We start from the raw sequence: 22,987 nt of genomic DNA on the forward strand, positions 1-22,987 counted from the left end.
TTCTTTCTTTTATTTTCATCTAGTGATCTGGCCAGTAAACCTGTTGTTTTTCAAAAGAACAAGCTCTCCAGCAGAATGTACTGGTTAGAGAGATGAGACAACCCATTTAACATTAGCAGAGGTGCTTACAATGATCAAAGTTTATTTATTCATGTAAAACCCTTATCCCAAAAGTATACTCTTTTGTGAACATGATCTATTTTAGTGAATGTTTACTTAGCAAAGTGAAGCTGTATTCACTTTGACTACTCAAAAGGGATGATTGAACTTTTGAAAAGTTCGGTTCGGCCAGAAAATCCGAACTACCCGAAAGTTCGGCCCGGATTTCAGAACCCCATTGAAATCAATGGGACCCGAACTTCGGTAATCAAAAAACACAATTTTAAAGCCCTAAAACCCAATAAATGCCCCTAAAAAGTGCCTAGGGTTCTGGGTCATGCCCCAGGGATTATTAATCACACAAAAAAGTTCTTAAAAATTGTAATTTTTGATAAAAAAGCCAATTATTGAAAAAATTAAAAAAAAAAAAAGAGTGTACCTGTGAAGTTTCAGCTCTGTAGCATGTTTCAAAATCAAAAAATCTCTTTTTTTTTTTTCAATAATTGGCTTTTTTATCAAAAATGACAATTTTTAAGAACTTTTTTTGTGTGATTTTGTGTCTGGGGGGGTCTAAAAGGTGTACCTGTGAAGTTTCAGCTCTGTAGCATGTCCAGAACCATGAAAAAAAAAAAGGATTGTTTGTATTAGTGCACTTATAGAACAGGTTGTTTGCTTCTCGCTTTTCACACCTTGCCAGTTTAGTAGCAGGCTTTTTTTTTGGCATTTGTTTGGGTTCTTTAGAGGCAGGCAAAACATCTGAACTTGTGTATAGTGGTATATATACACGTATACACAAGTTCAGATGTTTTGCCTGACTCCAAAAACCCCCAAAAAATGCCTGCAACAACACACCTGGGCGTTTTTTTTTTGACGCTAGAGTTTTTTTGGGCATTTTTTTGGGTTCTTTGGAGGCAGCCAAAACATCTGAACTTGTGTATAGTGGTGTATATACACACATACTTATATGTATATACACACCTAGCCATATATAGGTGTGATAGGAGCGTAACTATATTGGTGTTAATTATTTCATTAGTGCAAGTAGTTTTTTCTGCTCCTTTCACACCTATATATGTCTAGGTGTATATATACAGACATGGTTGTGTATATATACCCCCTATACACATGTTCAGATGTCATGTCTGACTCCAAACATGAAATCACTAGCAACGCCTGCAGCCAAAAAGAATGCTGGCGGCGGCGAAGCCATATTACAGAAGCGAAAGTGACTTGAGAGAAACTAGCTTTTCTCTATAGCGGTCACCCTGCTATGGAAGGGTTTTGTCACCCTGCCATAGCAGTCACTGTCAGTTAACCCTACACTACACTACGGTCCCCTTACACTTAACACTTTCCCTACAGAAACTGAATAAATTAAAGCTAACTAAAGTGTAAAAGAGCACTCTAACTACACTAGATATCCCTTTCCTCACACTAATAAATGCTAAATGACACTTTGTAACAGAAGTAACAGAACAGCATTCCACTCTCTTCCATGTCCCGTATAAGAATGCTAGGAATTTGGCGGGGGCTATCTTATATACTGGGGGGCGTATTCACTAATGATTGGACTATGGACCCCCTAGTCACTCCAATCACATTCCTAGCATTCTCCTGCCCCCTCAATTGGCTTTTTCTAATGGTTCTGGTCCAATCACAGGCTTTTAAAGCCCATTTCCTTAACCATTGCATTTTGGTCGGTTCTGGTTGCCGAATTCCGAACTTTTTGGGCAAAAAGTTCTAAATTCGGCCGAGCCTCGAACAGCCAATGTTCGGGCCGAACCAATGGTCGACCCGAACCGTTCAATCATCCCTACTACTCAATCAAATGCAGGCAAATTTATACAAAAACAAGATTTTCACCTTGCACTTGATTGGATGACCAAAGTTTCACGTTGCTAAGTGAACTTTCTCTGCCTCTGTAATAGATCAACCAAAAGAAAAAATAAAAAGATATCAATATTTACATGTTCCTAAATTCCTATTTCTGTATATATATATATATATATATATATATATATGTATTAATTATACACTTGTTCTAAACCAAATTTGCTCAGATAACAATGTATTTTTCCAACAACTAACACCCTCCCAGGAACACAAAATATTGCCCGTCCAGTCAAAAAAAAAACAAAAACATTTGTCCTCCTAATTGATCTCATTCCCTGGTAGTACATATGTTCTTTTGGCATTTATTTAGAGTTGTATATACTGAGTGAAAAGTGAGAGATTTGGTCTAATAAAAGCATCTCTTGGTTTCCACAGAGGGCTCTTTGTTAGGTTAATGTCAGGGGAGAAAACATCAAGGTTGATGTGTCTCGTAGATTGCTTTGTAGTAAAAAAATCTATTCTCTTGTTTGTCGCTTTGATGGAAAAGATTGCATCTGATGCTTTAAATGGATTGAAATACTTTTATATAACTGCAATGTGTTTCATCAGCATTTGCAATCTTCCCTGTTTGAGCTTTGCCCTGAAGCAGACAAGCTACCATTTAGATCTTTTAAAATGCCTGTTTTTTGAAGAGGGAAGAAGGGATAGACATGGATAACTGGATAGTTTTCCAATTAATTTAATTGACACAGGACTTGAAAATTATTAGGATATTTCAGGCGGATTTATTTTTGCACACCCTGTACATTTTTGTCTCTTTTTACAGAAGCGGAAGTGTCAGTGGGCTGACATTGAAGTTGATAAGAACCTCTGTGACTGAGATGTTGGAAACCCTCTCAGATGATGATTTTGTAAATGTCGCTGCTGTAAGTATCTCTGTGGTGATGCCTATTTCCTTTTTTTTGAATCCCAAATCATGTTGTGCTTATTAAAACTTAAAGGGTTTGTTACTCTAACCAAAAAAAAAAAATGGAAACTGTTCCTTTAAAGCATGTTGTACAGCACAGTGCTTGTGCTGTGTAATCTGGCCCCTTTTATGACCTGAAATACCTGGCTGATCCTGCCTGAAGCTGCCCTTCCCCCTGTAAACTGACCACTGTTTATCATGGCTGCTGAGCCCTGACACCAGGGTCTGTTTACATGCCTCAGTCATCTGCTCTCTCCTCTGTCCTCTCCCCCCCCCCGACTATCTGTTAGTGAAAGTGCCCGCCCCTCCCTCCCTGCTGCTGAAAATACTTTTTAATTTAATTCATTTTCATCCAATCCACTGTGTTTAATAATGTTAAATGCCGCAGTTTCTGTGCTTTATCGCTCACATGACTTCTCGCCTCTCTCCTTCTCTCCTCCCCTCATTTCGACTGACGTCAGTGGGGGATTCTCGTCCCCTCCCACTGTAGCTGTCAGATCGAGAGAGGGGAGAGGCAGATGGTCACATAAAGGCCAAGAGGCACTCTGAAATAAGGTATAGAACGGCATTTTTTTTATAAGGCACAGACACTGGGGGACCTAACATTATTAAACGCAGATGATTGTGTGAAGACAGCACAGTGGCTTAACAACCACTTAAACCATTTCACTGAAACTTCTTCTTTTTGCATTCTGTACAGCCTTCATGTAATCGTATCTTATATTTACTCCAGCGATTTTTTCCATCGTTTTGAATAAAGAGGGGAAGAGTTAAAATGTCTGTCAGAGCAAGAGATGGGTCTAGCAGTAGTCATCCCTACAGGATGGCGTAATCAGCAGTAATAACAATATTAGAGGTTCTAACACTTTCCACTCTATTAAATTTATGTTTTTCATCTGTGTCCCCATTGGACAGTTCTCTAATGACTTATTGCCCTGATGGTAAGTTAAGATAAATCTTAAATACCAAATATGTCATCAAATATATTGGTGGTGCTGACATTACAGAACTTTTTGCAGCGGGTTCACAATTTAATGTCTCTAGCAAAGTTATTTGTCCATATTCTCTTTATTCCCCCTTAATTTTGGACTGTGAGAGGAAACAAAGGTGTGTAGGGGAAACACATGATGACATGGAAGAAACATTAAACATGCATCCGTGTAACAGATGATTTTCCTTCAGTAGAGGATATTTAGGGAAACTGAAGATGAAGCAAGGTCACTTCAGTTTTACCTGTCAGTGCAGAAAAGGATTCACTTAGCTAATAAAATGGGATGGAACTCCACTCTGTTATATTGAAAAAAGAACATTTGAATCCCTGATAAAAGCAATTAGTTTATCTTCAAAACAATACATTGATAGCAAATAAATCTCAAATTGCTTGCTTAGTCTATGAAAGCTAAACCTGAAACCTAGCAAGGTCACCTTAGAACCCTATCAGTTAATTAGAAAAAACATGTCAGGCTGTAAAGTAGAAGTAATGAATTAAAATTCAAGGAGGGCCAGTCACTAAAATTTTTCTCCAGCAGAGGTCCACTTATTGTGTTTGTGTTATGGCTCAGAAAGAACAAAAACACAAGGCATAACAAGTTCCTTATATAGTTAAGGGGCAAAGCCACCTGGTGACATCACCTGGTGGCACCGCTCCCTTGTAATGTCACTAACCTGTGAATGCTGGGTCAGTGACGTCACAAGGGGTTAGTGCCACTAGGTGACTTTTTCAGGTGGCTCCTTCCCTTACCTATATATATATATAGGTTTCACAAAAGGAGCAAGAGAGAAACAATAGTTCCTTATCCTACCCACTCAGCGCTTATGTGATACAATCCTCAAAGGATCAAGACATATACAACTAGCCAAAACAACCAGATGTAAATTCTCATATGCCAATATTCCCAATAAAGCAGCCGCTATATTCAGATCATAACATGTAAAAAGGTGCGTATAGGAGCCACAGCCCGCATAAGCACTAGCAGCGCTAGAAAACAACCTCTGACAAGGTTGAGGGTAAATAGCAGAATGATAATATAAAAAAATTAAATTTAAAATAAAGCCAAAGTTCATAGGTCCATGGTGTTCACAGGGTAAAGTTAGACGAGAGATAGGGTGCATAGGAAACTTGTAACATAGTGTTGAACAAGACTTCTTTGCTGGTCACTCTGCGACTACCGTATCCTTCACCTCACCACTGTGCTCCCCCCCTAGAGAGTGGCCACGTACCCTTAACGCTAGGGTCTAGCGCTTTGTTCCACAAATGATCCTCCACTCCCAGATGGCGATCCTCTCAGGACTCCACTCCGACCAGTAGAGATATGAACAGCACCTCCTCCTCTCCTCTCACATAAAGGGGGACAAATAGGGACCCATAGTGTAATATGTACAAACAAGGCTTTATTAAAAAATTAAAATCGCACTCACATGAAATCGGATGTATTTGAGCGAAACAAATATCCAAGGCACAAAACCCGGTCCTCCCACTGCAAACGATGTCCCCACTGAGCCACACGGTACGGGTGATCCAGCCACCTGATCGCGATGTTGCCCGGACTCAATGGGCGTTATGACTGGGGATCCTCTGGGATGTCCTTAGTGTATAGCTGAATGGCCGCGTGCTCACGCCCTGACGCGTTTCGTCGGCATTGGACTTCTACTGAGGGCGTGAGCACGCAGCCTCATCTCCTCATATTTATACCCTTTTGGGGAGGGGTGTGTATACGCTAGATTATGGGCGGAGATCTCCCCCACGTGGGCGGCCGGAAACTCATCCGCCGCCGCTACGTGTACCGCTCACGTTAGCGGCCGGAAGCTACCCTGCCCCTTGTCTCCAAGTTCGCTCATCCGGACATTGGAGACACCGGAAATGACGCTACAAAATATATAGGTTTGTATTGATGGATAGGAAGGCTAGAAGAGTGTTATGCCACCCCCCCAACAAATTTGTTTGAAAAGAAAAAAAACACCAAAATTTCACAATGGGGTTTACATGAGGCATAGACTAAGGAGTAATGGAGTAACTACAGTATAAGAATAAAAACTGTATAATTTATTTCACAAAAAAAAAAAATGGAATAGGTATTAAAATGAAAGGGAAATGTTTGGTACAGAACACTCCCAAATCTCATAAAATATAAATACAACACATAAAGAGCTGCAGTGCTAGCAATGTAGAACAAGGGGTATGCATTATGCAAAGGTAGAAGAACATGTTAGTTACTGTACATGTAAGCATCCCCTAGTTCACATAAGCATCCCAACATGTTTTGGAGTTTTTTTGGTAGTTCCTTCTTCAGGGTAAGAAATTGCAGCACAGAAAGAGTTTGTTATCTATAAGTACAATATGAATAAACATTAGTATCATAATATGATACTGCAGCACTGTACTGCAGCTCTTTATGTGTTGTATTTATATTGTGTTGCATTTATATTTTATGAGATTTGGGAGTGTTCTGTACCAAACATTTCCCTTTCATTTTAATACCTATTCTCCTTTTTTGTAGTTACTCCATTACTTCTTAGTGTATGCCTCATGTAAATCCCATTGGGGAATTTTGGTGCTTTTTTTTCTTTTCTTCCCTTATCTATATAACAAATGTCAAACGATGAAGTTTTGGGGATGGAGTGTTTTTTCTTTTTTGGGGTCCTGCGTTGGCGTTGTTGTTGTGCTTGATGATGGATCTACATCGGGGGACATTGTTGTTTTTTTTTTATTATTAAATAAAGGAATTGTCAAAAACAGTTTTTTATTGACACTTTTTTGGTGAATAATTAGGGGTACAATGTACCCCATACTCATTCACATAGGGGGGGCAGGATCAGGGGACTTGCATGTGCATGCAGACCCCCACATCCACCACCTAGGGTTGTCTGGAAGAGGCCCTTGCCCCCATCAACATGGAGACAAGGTGCTTTGGGGTGGGGGGAAAGAGCTCCCCTGCCCTAAAGCCCCCCCATGTTGGTGGCATGTGGCCTGGTATGGTTCAGGAGGGGGGCTCACTTGCCCCCCCCCTTTCCTGACTTGCTGGACTGAATGCTTAGATAAGGGCCTGGTATTTTTATTTTTTGTATTGACTCATACCGGCAATAGCTTGCAACTGCAAAGTACATTTAAATGCATTTATTTTTCTGTAGAAATTTCAATTTTGCTGCAGCAGGTTCTATACACTGTACAGATGCACCACTTTACAGGCACACTAGGAGGATCCCCAAGGCACTATATTAAAAATAATATTTATTTTTTAATGTTTCAGTTTAAGCGTCATTAAAATCACTGCTCCTTTAAAAACAATTGTTTTTTTTTTTTTTTAATTTACATTGATACATGTCCCCCAGGGCAGTACCCGAGCCCCTATACTATGGCTAATAACTTGCATATAAGCATTCAAAATTAAGACTTTTAATTTTTCAGGTTTGGATCCTATAGACTTCACTTCTTGTAATGTTCAGCTGTTCTGGTGCGATCTGAACCGGGGGGTGTCCAGCTCATCTCTAAAAAAACTGACCAGCAATAATGTTCTGTTATGCAACAGAGAGTGGGTAGTAAATAATATAGGACCAAAGTACAACATTTGGAGAGATTTAATTATAATAACATTTAAAAAAAATCCTATCTGTCTTTGGGGACACAACAGACCTCTGGGTTAATTAGGTCTCTAGGAGGTTAAGCACTAGGCAAATTACAATTCACAGGTCCTCTTAGTGGCAGCACTGTCTGCAAATACCTGTACAACTTGATTTAGTGTTCTTTGAAAGTAGGAAGCCTCTCTCCAACCCTGGTGGATCTAGAATCTGAAGATTTCATGAAATGAAAACATCAATTTAGGCAAATTCCTCCTGTTCTGCTAAATATCCAATGACAAAGTTCTGGAAATTATAATTTTTTACTTCTGACACATCTCAAATACTGAAGCTAAGAAAGCTATATTTGCTAGGCACCACAGAGAGTTTCCATTATCCCAATGAAATTGTTTGCATTAGGCATCTCTCACTACCCTCAATTGCCTTTAGCTTCTTTCAAGGCCCTACAGGATCTCATTTTTTTTACAGTCATCATCACCTCTTCTCCAGGCTTAGAGAAAGGAACAGGCGCCGCTGAAGTAAGCCAAAACTTTATTGCATAACAAACATAATATAGTTACTTACATGGGGGATTACTCTAGTCCATGTTCCGTAGGTGGTAGTTCCTTGGATGTTGTCTCCGGTGTTCCGGCCGTCCTGCAGCCAGGAAGTGACGATCCAGGAAGCTAAACCATGGAGCTGGTTAAACCGGAAGCCGCGATAGAGTGCAGGCTAACCAGAAGTGACGTAACGCGTTTCGGAGCATGCGTACTCGGCTCCTTCTTCAGACGCGTCGGAACACCAGAGACAATATCCAAGGAACTACCACCTACGGAACATGGACTAGAGTAATCCCCCATGTAAGTTACTATATTATATTTGTTATGCAATAAAGTTTTGGCTTACTTCAGCGGCGCCTGTTCCTTTCTATTTGCTGCCAGCGGGATTTCCTGTTTTTTGCCTGCCAGTGCTGCCCTGAACGTTGGCTATAATTGGAAAGTCTGGAAGCACCCATTGGTCATCTGTCTGTGCATTTGGTGGACACTTCCTTGGTAACTAGCGCCCAACACCCATCTCCCTCTTCTCCAGGCTTAGTGCAAGATTCTTAATAACACTGTAAATGCAGGGCACCATGGTGACTCCTCCTTAATTCGGGACTATTGTGCCCTGCACACACAGGATGACACAAAAGAAGTAGTGATACAGAGACAACTTATTTTACCTTGACATTATTAGCATTTGAATCAAACCCCCACAAGATTTTTTAGATAATTAGTTCTCTGAAATTCTAACTATTATAAATGGTCTGTCTGTCTGCATTTAGGGTGTTTAAATAAATAAAAAAGAATGAAAAATGACACCAACTAAATTGAGCACATCTACAACATTCTGTATCATCTGTAGCACGAAAAGGCATCAGTTAACTGCCTTTTTTGGTATTTCAAACCTCTCAAGTATAGAATAAAGATGTTTTAATTTTAAATGACACAGAAGAGATATGAGGGACAAACACGCTGCTTCAGCCCCTTTAAATATGACTGATGTAAAGACATCAAGATGCAATCCCCAAATATCTCAATTGTATGCATTCCCGACATGCAGCCTTCCAATTGCTTACATCCATCTTGAGAATTAAGATAAAAATAAAAGTGGCACTACCAATCATGTTGTTAGCAGAACCTTACCTATCATTATTCATGGTCACAGCTAAAAGATTAGGATATACTTTCTTGCCAGTGCAGGCAGGAAAATGACACTGTGACTTAATCAGCTGTATGAGGATTTATGCTGAAGTCTTGACGAACAAGAGGCTTAAATATTAATGTGCAGAACCACTTAAGTGCAGAGTTTTTAATTATACAGATGCATTTGTTTCTCAGTAAGTTGCAGCACGTGAGTCATACCGCGCCAGTATAAATCACCAAGGGTTAATATGTCAAGCATTCTCATCTTAATTTTCATTTCATCTACAGGAAAGTGTACCACTTTGCATGTGAAAAGAAGCCTGCTGTTCATAAATGTGCAGATATATGGGAATTACTGCCATTCCTTCCAAATAATTCAGTTATATGCTTTGACTGCACAAAGTGGTAAATGATAGGTCCGACGACTTGCTCCACGCACTGTGTGATTTAAAGTCTGGCTTCCTTTGGCTGATGCAGTGAAGATCATTTTAAAGTTATTTTGTGGCTCCGGGAAAGCCAAGCAAAAACATTTTTTTGGCTTACCCTGACAAGGAGAGAATAAGTTACTAGTGGGAGCTGTTCAGTGGTATTAATATGATAGCCACATTTCCAGAGCTAATGGGTGACGTTTCAACACCTTGAATGCAGACTATTACTGTGTGTGAATAATAATTTCTTACATAAAAACCATCCTAGTGAAATACTTATTGCCCCAAAGCTTAACCACCAAAGTCATTGCTGTGTTAACATTTCGACTTGTGTGTCTCATTGAGAGAGGAAAAATGTATCTTGCACTTGCAGTAAATGGCTATTCGTGACATAAAGTACACTAAATGCTACTGTAGAGAATTCTGTGTTTTTCTGAGAATAACACTCTAATAAATAAGGTTTCCTGATAGGAAGCCATTCAGGGGTAAATAGGATGATCTGTTGCTCACAAGATGGATTCGAATTCTTAGGTCAGCCTAGACACATTTTATTGTTATCTGGATCATATATCACTGACTAAAGAATAAGACCGCACGTACAAGAACAGCTTATTATACATTCATGCAATTGTCAATTAAAACATAGAAGTGTTACAGTATATACTAATATAATGCTTAAACGCAACTTTTCCCAGTTTATATCTTGACAGGTCAGTGAACACAATTTTATAATGTGAGACTGTCTGAAATGTACTTTGATAATGTTAAATAGTATGCATAATTATTCAAGTTTATTCCCATGCTAATTATATAAATCCTAACGAGCAATGTAAGGGTTATAGAAGGCCTGAGTTAGCTAATAAAAGGTATCATATCCATTGCACCTACTGTATTAATTGATGGCTAACATAGTACAAGACTCTACTACTGTAATTAAATATGTTGTAATATAGATAACTATTTGCATAATAATAAAAATGGGATCAGTGGGGGGCAAGGACCATCTGCTTTTATCAACTGGCTGATAGTATAAGACAATTGGATTGATTTACTAAAGACAAAATGGCTGTTCACTTCCAAAGGGAGGTTACACTTTGCAGGAGGAATTTCCCCCCAGACCCTAATGAATGTAGCAAAATGTCAATTTGCAAAGAATACCCAATCATGTACAAATAAATAAATAAATCATGTTTGCTTGGACGTGATTGGATGATGAAAGTTGGCATAGCTTCGCCTTATTTACTAAGCTCTGGGGATAATTCCCTTGCAAAGCGAAAATGTTGTTTGTAAATCAATCCCAATGCATCTAGCAAAATGTTCAAAATGAAAACATGTTTTTAAAGAAATAAAAATCTTACTCAGTAAGTGTATTGATACCATATTTAGTGCAATTCATATTTTTAAAGGCTGCAAGTAATTTAGATTTAACTTTCTAATAGGTCTTAATAAAGCATGTAATAACCATTTTTGGTGTAAATACTAATATTTATATACATATATATATATATACAGTACCTTGCGAAAGTATTCGGCCCCCTTGAACTTTGCAACCTTTTGCCACATTTCAGGCTTCAAACATAAAGATATAAAACTGTAATTTTTTGTGAAGAATTAACAACAAGTGAGACACAATCATGAAGTGGAACAAAATTTATTGTATATTTCAAACTTTTTTAACAAATAAAAAACTGAAAAATCGGGCGTGCAAAATTATTCAGCCCCCTTAAGTTAATACTTTTTAGCGCCACCTTTTGCTGCGATTACAGCTGTAGGTTGCTTGGGGTATGTCTCTATCAGTTTTGCACATCGAAAGACTAAAATTTTTGCCCATTCCTCCTTGCAAAACAGCTCGAGCTCAGTGAGGTTGGATGGAGAGCGTTTGTGAACAGCAGTTTTCAGTTCTTTCTACAGATTCTCAATTGGATTCAGGTCTGGACTTTGACTTGGCCATTCTAACACCTGGATATGTTTATTTGTGAACCATTCCATTGTAGATTTTGCTTTATGTTTTGGATCATTGTCTTGTTGGAAGACAAATCTATGTCCCAGTCTCAGGTCTTTTGCAGACTCCATCAGGTTTTCTTCCAGAATGGTCCTGTATTTGGTTCCATCCATCTTCCCAACAATTTTAACCATCTTCCCTGTCCCTGCTGAAGAAAAGCAGGCCCAAACCATGATGCTGCCACCACCATGTTTGACAGTGGGGATGGTGTGTTCAGGGTGATGAGCTGTGTTGCTTTTACGCCAAACATAACATTTTGCATTGTTGCCAAAAAGTTAAATTTTGGTTTCATCTGACCAGACCACCTTCTTTCACATGTTTGGTGTGTCTCCCAGGTGGCTTGTGGCAAACGTTAAACGACACTTTTTATGGATATCTTTAAGAAATGGCTTTCTTCTTGCCACTCTTCCATAAAGGCCAGATTTGTGCAGTATACGACTGATTGTTGTCCTATGGACAGAGTCTCCCACCTCAGCTGTAGATCTCTGCAGTTCATCCAGAGTGATCATGGGCCTCTTGGCTTCATCTCTGATCAGTCTTCTCCTTGTATGAGCTGAAAGTTTAGAGGGACGGCCAGGTCTTCGTAGATTTGCAGTGGTCTGATACTCCTTCCATTTCAATATTATCGCTTGCAAAGTGCTCCTTGGGATGTTTAAAGCTTGAGAAATCTTTTTGTATCCAAATCCAGCTTTAAACTTCTCCACAACAGTATCTCGGACCTGCCTGGTGTGTTCCTTGTTCTTCATGATACTCTCTGCGCTTTAAACGGACCTCTGAGACTATCACAGTGCAGGTGCATTTATACGGAGACTTGATTACACACAGGTGAATTCTATTTATCGTCATTTAGGTCAACATTAAATCATTCAGATATCCTCACTGAACTTCTGGAGAGAGTTTGCTGCACTGAAAGTAAAGGGGCTGAAAAATTTTGCACACCCAATTTTTCAGTTTTTTATTTGTTAACAAAGTTTGAAATATCCAATAAATTTTGTTCCACTTCATGATTGTGTCCCACTTGTTGTTGATTCTTCACAAAAAAATTGCAGTTTTATATCTTTATGTTTGAAGCCTGAAATGTGGCAAAAGGTCGCAAAGTTCAAGGGGGCCGAATACTTTCGCAAGGCACTATATATATATATATATATATATATATGAACAGAAATGTTTACTAGTTCATACTGCCCCTTGTAAATATTGATATCTTTTTATTTATTTATTTTTTCTTTTGGTTGATTTATTACAGAGGCAGAGAATGTTCACTTAGCAATGTAAAGCTTTGGTCATCCAATCAAGTGCAAGGCCAAAATCTTGTTTTTGTATAAATTTGCCTGCATATGAGTACAGCTTCACTTTGCTAAGCAAACATTCACTAAAATAGATCATGTTCACAAAAGAGTATCCTTTTGCGATAATGGTTTTACATGAATAAATAAAATGTAATCATTGTAAGCACCTCTGCTAGTGTTAAATGGGTTGTCTCATCTCTCTAACCACTACATTCTGCTGGAGAGCTTGTTCTTTTGAAGCAAAATGTTCAAAATGTTTAAAATGTTTTTATAGAAATAAAAATCTTACTCAGTAAGTGTTATTGATACCATATTTAGTGCACCTTATATTTTCAAAGGCTGCAAGTAATTTAGCTTTAACTTATTAATATGTCTTAATAAAGCATGTAATAATCATCATTTGGTGTAAATACTGATATATATATATATATATCAGTATTTACACCAAAAAATGTATATATATATATATATATATATATACAGTATATATATATATATATATATATATATATATATATATATATATATATATATATATATATATATATATACACACACAGTATCACCCCTAAGTGAAAATGTCCAAATTGGGCCCAATTATGAAAAGATATTATAAAATATTTACAAAGATGTGAGGGTTGTTCTCACTTTTGTGAGATACTGTATATATGTGTGTGTGTGTGTATGTATATATATATATATATATATATACTGTATTTTCTGGCTTATAAGACTACTTTTGAACCTCAAAAAAATCCTCCAAAAATGGGGGGTCGTCTTATACGCCGAGTATAATATCTCCAAGGTAACCTAAGTATAAGTATTACTGGTAGATGTAATCTCTCAAGACGCTGGCTGTGTGGGAATCCTGTACCGGTATACCGTATGTACCGTAGCTTCGGCTACATACAGTGTACAGCGCTGAGCCAATCAGGGAGAGCGATGTATTCTATTATTGAATGCAAAGCCTGCTCAGATTGGCGGAGTAACATCAGCCCGCCTCTCTGACTCTGCCAATCCGAGCAGGCTTTTCATTACGGTATACCGGTACAGGATTCCCACACAGCCAGCGTCTTGAGATTACATCTACTGGTAATACTTATACTTAGGGTACCTTGGAGATATTATGAGAGATTACATGTATTACAGTACTTGGGGTACCTTGGAGATCTATGAGAAATCTGATGTTTTTCAATGGTGTTGCCTTGCTTTGGTAGGGGGGTAGTCTTATATGGCGAGTATAGCCCAAAACCTGTTTTAACTTGAAAATTAGGGGGTCGTCTTATACGCCCAGTTGACTTATACGCCGGAAAATACGGTATATATATATATTTTTTTTTTAATCTTAGTCTTTGGTGTTCACAAATTAATTAACATTTTTTTCTTTGATTATGCACAGTTCTCTAACCATTATTCATTTTCCTATATTGAATATGTATCTAAGGAACATTTTTCCATGATCATTTCATTGTGTCTGCTTTTCTGCACAAGCTACATTGTACATAACTATGTAGCAGCTTTTATTCCAAGGTTACTTATTTTCAGAACACATGTCTTAGAATAGAAATGAATGACATCTGCAGCCAAATGTATTCTCATTGTTCAGTAGCTCGGACTGGTAGGCAATAAAGAATGTCTCATCATTCAATCTGAATAATGCAGTGCTGATGAAATAGCATAATGCTAGATGATACAGAAATCACATAGCAAAAATATTATTTTTTGCTAATGGATATTTTGCCATGAACCCATTAGAAACTTGCAAGAGAGATTTTATAGTTGAAGAGTCTAACTCTATTACCAACTATTATTTATTATGTGCTCCTTGAATATATTTTTTTATCAGATAAATGTAACCTTGTATATAGTAATACAAAAAAATAACATAATTCAAATTATAGTTAGGTGGATTCCTTTTCTAAAAGCATTACCATACGATAATTTTGCAAACTGAAGTTATTAGTAATGAAGTGTTTTATTTTAAAGAATTTTAGGGATCTGGAGCCCTACTTTAAAGACTATATAAGCATTCAAAATTCAGGAGGAAATTAGATATTTGACATAGGTAACTCATTGTTAGAAACTTTGATTTCTTTTGATTGCCCTGTAAATTTGTTATTAGCTGTTTTAGACTAAAAAAGCCTAACCATATATAGCAATTGGCATTTTTTCGAGTTTGGCTTCACAGGGTTTTCTTCAGTGGGCACAGCTTTGGCTATTTTTGTCCTTTATATTTTACCCATGGAAAGTTGTACAAATCCTAAACAACTTGACCTGCTAGCAGTCCTTCTGCAGTGGAGATGAAAGTTCTGGTAATCTTTCAGAACATGCATTTAATTATAATACAAGGTATTACATGACTGTAAAACATACTGTTTCCTAATGTCTTCCTCGTTTCTGCATCTAGTGTTTAAACCATTTCCATTCTTTATGTGGGTCTTAACTCTAGGATTGGGAGGCATCACACAACCTCAGCATACCACCTCCCCATGGATACACATATGCAGCATCTGGGCATTAAGGTCCATCTGCCCTGCCACTGCAGATATGTATTATGGCAGTGGAAATAGCTTAATAACCCTAATATACTTCCACTTTATTTGGAAATCATAAGCCAAGTTTCTTTAAAAAAGTAATGGGCCAGAATAGTACAGTTCCCACTGTATGTTTGACCCTCTCTGGACATTAGCCCTGCAAGTCAAATAAACACCCCCACTGATTTTGTGAATGGTAGGAAGGCAAAGACACAACACTAGCATGGGTGTCTATGGGACCTCCTAAAAAAGAAGAAAATGTATGCCCCAGATTGTGACGAAATACGTTGGAAGGAGCAACGTGCTGATGTCCCCGTGTTTGCCTAAGTCCCAAAAGGACAGGCTGCTGTGCAGAGCCGGCCGGCTTTATTTATGCGTTATTCTATTTCTTATGTAAGTGCAATCTTTATTTGTTAAAAAAAATGCTATAAAGATTTTATGCTACGAAGCTCTTTTTCTTCTGGGGTTTTCTTTGACTGAATCTCCTCAAGCGTGACAGGCATCAGTTTCCCCATTATCTGAATAGTGGTCTAGACTGAGCTATAGCTGCAGGCTAGTGAGACCTTCCTTGACAGGAGGTCAATACCATTTGGTAAGCAGCCAATATATGGGGTGGAGGCTATTCTTTTCATCTGGGATCACAATCAATTGGTTGATGAAGAATTAACTTTGTGACTTTATGGACTTTGTGACATCACTTTTTGGACTATAGTTATTTTCTTTATGATATAAGTGCAACTTTACTTGGTTTATTATGTCTATGGGACCTGCAGTGCTGATGTCTGAAGCAGGAGCTCTAATTTTTCAGTCTTCTAAAATAACTTTCTTTAGGCACTTTGACAAAAGCCTGCTGTTAACTGTTTTACAAAAGAGTCAAGTACAAAATAACATCTAGATTAGGGAAAATTATTTTGCCTGGAATTGGGCTTTAAGTAATTATTCTTGCTCACATACTACTTAGTTTCCACTAGCCATTGAGCCCATTCAGTTATTGCTAGCAAATATTACATAATGCCTGAGGAAGGAATTTAACAGGCCCAAAAGCATCTTTAGTAAATTATGTTAGTCAATAAAAATAACATTTAAAATTGAATGAATTCAAATTCTAATCTGATTCTCAAGCATGCCTAGAGTTCAATTGGACAGTAACTATCTGTCCACAAATTGGCAAATCACCAAGCAAAGGTATTTTGTACAAATATACCACTTGTAACAAGGTGAAGTAATATACTATGCAACAGATCTCCCTAGGTATACATCACCCTGTGTAGGTCCCATGCAAACATAAATTTAAACTTTTGTGTGCAAATTGGAGAGAATAGCTTACTAAATGATCTTTAAGTTAAAGCTAAACTTTGTTGAGAGCACATATGAAGCTCCTCTTGAAAATAATAATAGTGTAAGAGCTGTAGTTTCTGATTTTTCTTATATAATACCAAGGGGTTTAAAAAAAAAAAAAAATCTACCCTTTTTAAACTTTTTGGGATGATTTTTTTTCTAGTGCCTTCATTACCATGGAGGAACCTATGCAGGTTAAGTATGAAGAATTATGGATAATAGAAGGAGGAGGATGTGCCTGCTGCTATTAGCTAGTGTGTTTCCATCTTCCCTCTCCTTTACCGCAGCTGCACAGTTCAGGAAATGTCTCAGTGCCTATAAGTAGCAGAGTGCAATGTCGGCTGCCATGCGAGATCGGGCACGTGGGGTTCGAGCATGCTCAAGCCCATCTTTAGAGCTTGAAAATCGCATTTAGATAGCAGCACTCTGGGCGCTAGGTATTATGGTAACCAAAAATTGTAAGGCGATAAAAAGTGCCACATCCCAAATATACTAGAGAATGGTTTGAATAGAACAGGCAAGGACTTTCAAGGCACACTTGGTACTTTATATAAAAAACACAGTTTATTATGAAGTTATTAAAAACCAACGATATTGGTGCATGAGCCCCATAAGGGGAAACAGAAAAAACATTAATTTGGTATAACAATATACAAAATAAAACAAAGAAATATGTGATTATTGTGAAAGTATTATCATACTGTATCACAGAAGGTGGATCTCATGAACGGTGACAGGGAGAGGACTGCCGTCCGTCAGGATCCCATGGTATTATGTTCAAGTGGTAGATAGTAGATATTTACAGTGCTCAACATGTTTCGCTTTTATATAAAAAGCTTTATCGGGAGCCTATAACATATTTCTGTGTTAGTATTGTAGTTCAAAGGGGCATATTAATGTGCCCACAGCATAGAGTTAATGAGGAAGGTGTTGCATCTGGAGGCAGGATCAAGGTAAGTATATAGGTGTTCTCTTAGTTGAAGATTGGCTTAAGTGGAGGCTGGTTTGTAGGTCCAGCCATATCTTTTCAGTCCGTAGAGTTATAGTAGAGATAAGGGGTGTAGAGATCCCTGGTAGGGCAGACCACCAGTATGTAATAAGGATAATAAATCCAGAGTCTGCACTGAAAAAGATCGATCAACAAGATTCTGTCCTGCACCAACACCTTTCCCGGATGGGGAACCGCCACCATTTTTACCCACCACCAAGCCACTTACTTTTTTCTTGGCGCCTGTGCCTTTATTAGAAAAATCCATTTACTTCCTACTACAGTGACAACCAGTGGCGGCTGGTGCTCAAAATTTTTTTTTGGGGGGGGGGGGCGCAAAAAGAAAAATGTAATAGGTATTGCTTCGCGGCAAAAAACGCGGTAAAAAAATTGCGTGACTTTGAGGTCATGGTACAGGCATGGCACAGGTGATGGTACAGACATGGCACATGTGATGGTATAGGCATGGCACAGGTGATGGTATAGGCATGGCACAGGTGATGGTACAGGCATGGCACAGGTGATGGTATAGGCATGGCACAGGTGATGGTACAGGCATGGCACAGGTGATGGTACAGGCATGGCACAGGAGAGGTAAGTGATTGAAGCTGACCTGTGACCTCACCTGTGCCATGCCTATACCATCACCTGTGCCATGCCTGTACCATCACCTGTGCCATGCCTGTACCATCACCTGTGCCATGCCTGTACCATCACCTGTGCCACGCCTATACCATCACCTATGCCATGCCTATACTATCACCTGTGTCATGCCTGTACCATGCCTATACCATCACCTGTGCTATGCCTATACCATCACCTGTGCCATGCCTGTACCACCACCTGGGCCATGCCTGTACCATCTCCTGTGCCATGCCTATACCATCACCTGTGCCATGCCTGTACCATCACCTGTGCCATGCCTGTACCATCACCTGTGCCATGCCTATACCATAACCTGTGACATGCCTATACCATCACCTGTGCCATGCCTGTACCATCACCTGTGCCATGCCTGTACCATCACCTGTGCCATGCCTGTACCATCACCTGTGCCATGCCTATACCATCACCTGTGCCATGCCTGTACCATCACCTGTGCCATGCCTATACCATCACCTGCGCCATGCCTATACCATCACCTGTGCCATGCCTATACCATCACATGTGCCATGCCTGTACCATCACCTCAAAGTCACGCAATTTTTTACCGCGTTTTTTGCTGCGAAGCAATACCTATTACATTTTTCTTTTTGCGCCCCCCCCCCCAAAAAAAATTTGAGCACCAGCCGCCACTGGTTGTCACTGTAGTAGGAAGTAAAGGGATTTTTCGAATAAAGGCACAGGCGCCAAGAAAAAAAAAAAGTCACTGAGGTTTTGGGCTTTCCCCATCTCACTGATAAAAGTAAACTAAAGATTTCCCAGCACACTTATCAGCCATAACAGTATACGTTAAAAACAAATGGTTTTGTTTGCAGACATACTACGACTTATTACTAATAAAAGTGTTTGTATTTCCATTTTGCCCCTGTTAAAGAATTTTACCTTAATTTCTGTCCTTGTGGCAAAAATTTGGAAAAATCACACAGACAGCAACTAAACTAATCAGTAATAACAATCAGGAAGTCAAGGGTCAGCCCTTTAAACTAGTAACAGGTAGTTTTTTATTTCATTTATCTCCATCCATCTATTTCTGCCAAGCTAGTTGTTCTAGACCAGTGTTTCTCAACCTTTTTTCAGTCAATTTTGGATAATCTCAAGGCACCCTTAAAATAATGGACTGCCTCAAGGCACCCCATTCTAAAATGTAAAAAACTATTCTATTATTTTTACATATTGTGACAGCATCGACACATGTAGGACACCCAATGTTAGAGGTGAATTTTTTCTTCCAAAGCAAATACACTTTTGCACACTAGTACTGACTAGTACTCCAGTGTTTCTCCTCTCCTTCAGTTTCTCTTCATCACTCAGATATTGTGACCCCAGTGTGTTGAAGGAAAGGGGCAGATGATAGTCAAACAAGGATGCTATGCAAGCGATCAATACCCTTTTTTATCAACACTGATGACATCGCTTGTTGTTAGAATGTTGGTGTTTGGAAGGTTGAAATGGTGCACAATCAAAACCTGTGGCTAACTAAAAGGCAGGCTTGATCCACCTGCCGGCTTGTATACATTTTTGGGCAATTTTTAGGCATTTTGTCAAGGCACCCCAGAAGAAACCCCAAGGCACCCCAGGGTGCATGGGCACCCTAGTTGAAAAATGCTGTTCTAGAGCATAAATAAATTGTATTTGTTTCTTCCCCAAAGTTGTGCCAGAATATTACGCAATTGCTATTTAATAAAGGAACACAGCATATCACAATTAACTATATGTAGTTAGTCTCGTCTGAGATTCTTAATTCTTAATGCTGCACTTTTTTAGAGATGAATTCTTATTGTTTTCTTATTTTATTGTGAAGGTAATAAAATAAATAATCAAATATCCAAAAGGATGTTTCAGCCCCATCCAGTAACCGTATTATCTGCTGCTTGGGAGGTGAATGGAGACTCTTCACTTAGTCTCTGGCTGCTGTCTTCAGACAAGAAGTCTTTTCAGTTTATACATAAGCATGTACATTATGTTAAAAACCTCCAGACAGGCTGCGCAATTCTAAAAGCACACAGACTCTTTTCATTATGGAAACTGACAATATCAGGTCTTTGATAAAATCTAAGCACTTTTCAGTTTCCGTAATACATTTCATGCTCATGTTCAGAAACACAAGTTAGCATGATTTTACCGCTTTTCATTTCCAGTAATTCCTTTTTAGTTTTTCATTTAACTCTATTAACCACTTCTATACCGGAAGGTTTTACCCTCTTAATGACCAGGTCATTTTTTGCGATACGGCACTGTGTTATTTTAACTGACAATTGCGCGGTCATGTGAGGCTGTACCCATATAAAATTGATGTCCTTTTTTCCCCACAAATAAAGTTTTTTTTTTTTTTGGTGGAATTCAATCACCTGTGCAGTTTTTTTTTTTGCACTAAAAACAAAAAAAGAGCGACAATTTTAAAAAGAAAACAATTTTATTTACTTTCTGCTATAAAACACAGCCAATTAAAAAAAAAAAAAATGAAAATCTAATTTTTTCATCATTTTAGGCCAATGTGTGTTCTGCCACATTCTTTTGGCAAAAAAAAAATCCCAGTAAGTGCATACTGATTGGTTTGCACAAAAGTTATCACGTCTACAAACTAGGGGATAGATTTTTGGCATTTTATTTATTTATATTTTACTAGTAATAGTGGTGATCTGCAGTTTTTAGCGGGACTGCGACATTGTGGCAGACAGATTGGACACCTAACTGACACTTTTGAGGGGACCAGTGAATTTTTACAGTAATCAGTGCTAAAAAATATGCACTGTTACTGTACTAATGATACTGGCAGGGAAGGGGTTAACATTAGGGTCCATCAAAGGGTTAAGTGTGTCCCTATGGGATGCTTTCTAAATGTGTGGGGGATGGACTCACTAGATGAAAATAGAGATCTATGTTCCTGAATAGCAGGAACACAGGATCCCTGTGTTCATCTGTGACATAACGGTGGTCTGCCTTGTTTACATAGGCAGACCACCATTCTGTCTCTATGGTGAGCGATCGTGGATGGCCAGCGGACATTGCGTCCGTCGGATCTGCTGATTGGCTCACAGTATATGTGCAGCGGCTGGCCGGCAAGTGGCTGAACATGAGTTAAGTGTGATCTGTAGAATATCTCTCATTGTGTGCAAAACAGGCAAAAAGAAAACCCCTTAAGCCTGGAAGATTTTACCCCCATCCTGACCAGGGCCTATTTTGCGAATTTAACGGACAATTGCGCGGTCGTGCAAAGCTGTAACCAAATTAAATTGACGTCCTTTTTTTCCCACAAACAGAGCTTTCTTTTGGTGGTATTTGATCACCTGTGCGATTTTTTGATCATGCGCTATAAACAAAAAAAGAGCGACAATTTTGCAAAAATAACAACAATATTTTTCAAATTTTTTTTATATGAAATTCCCCCCAAAAAAAAGTAAAAATCAAAATTTTTTTAACATTTTAGGCCAATTTGTTTTCTGCTACATATGTTTTTGTTAAAAAAAATCGCAAAAAGCGTATTTTGATTGGTTTGCGCAAAAGTTATTGCGTTTACTAACTAAGGGAAAGATTTTTGTCATTTTTATTGTTTGTTTTTTTAACGAGTAATGGCGGCAATCTGCGATTTTTTTTTGCGGGACTGCGACATTGCGGCGAACAGATCGGACCCTTGACTGACATTTTTGACACTTTTGGGGGTACCAGTGACATTACTACAGTAATCAGTGCTATACATATGCACTGTTACTGTAAAAATGACACTGGGAGGGAAGGGGTTAAATTTATTGGAGAGGGAGGGGTTAAGTGTGTCCCTAGGGGCATGCTTCTAACTGTGATTGGATGTGGCTGTGTGTGTAACAGCAGAGATCAACGGTCCTACATAGCAGGACCATATGATCTGTGCTGTTACACAGGGGAGAATGACAGGCGGCTGTGTTTACATTAGCCGCCTCCCTTTCTCCCGGTGTAACCGACGATCGCGAGTGACCGGCGGACATCGGGTCCGCCGGTCACTCGCGTTGGGGGGTCTGTGAGCGAGCGGGAGTGCGCCTCCAACGGCACGCGCTCGCTCCCTAGAGCCTCCCAGGCTAGCAATGTAGACCTACGTCACTTTGCCTGTGAGGGGCTGACTGCCGACGTAAATCGTCGTTAGGCAGTCAGCAAGTGGTCAAACATTCACATCTGTCCAAATATTGTAATGTAATATTATATACATTTAACAAACAAGTGAAAATACAAATAAATCATAAATAGCATGTAAATGTAAGTCCACAGTAGAGCAAAATCTTCGATCAGAAACCAAATTGATAATCCAAAAAATCAATTGTTTCAGCTATTGATTTTTTGGATTGTTAATTTGGTATCTGATTAAAGATTTTGTGCTATTGTGGACTTACTTTTACAATTATATGCTATTTATGATTTTTTTGTATTTTTCCCTTGTTTAATAGATATTATTTTAAAGTAGCAGCACAACATTGTGTTAACGTAATATATTTTTATTTTTTACATTTGATATATTTGGAGCGCGGGAGATTAACACTTTATATTTACATACATTTAAAGTGATATTAAAATCTTTTTTTTTTTCTTTTAAACTTATAAACTATCATACTTATTTGCTCTTTGCTGTGTTTTTTGCACAG

The 22,987-nt window shown here is 38.6% G+C and overlaps 1 protein-coding gene across 2 annotated transcripts in view; it reads left to right on the forward strand.

Moving 5' to 3' along the window:
- CACNA2D1 (calcium voltage-gated channel auxiliary subunit alpha2delta 1) overlaps positions 1-22,987 on the forward strand; it is a 960,240-nt gene that overhangs the window by 691,564 nt on the left and 245,689 nt on the right. For both annotated transcript variants that reach the window (XM_082257081.1, XM_082257082.1), the window contains exon 10: positions 2,759-2,858. In XM_082257081.1, coding sequence (XP_082113207.1) covers positions 2,759-2,858 — 100 coding nt within the window. The remainder of the gene's footprint in view (positions 1-2,758; positions 2,859-22,987) is intronic.

Source organism: Pelophylax lessonae (genome assembly GCF_965119305.1).
Source record: "Pelophylax lessonae genome assembly, chromosome: 4".
NCBI lineage: Eukaryota > Metazoa > Chordata > Amphibia > Anura > Ranidae > Pelophylax > Pelophylax lessonae.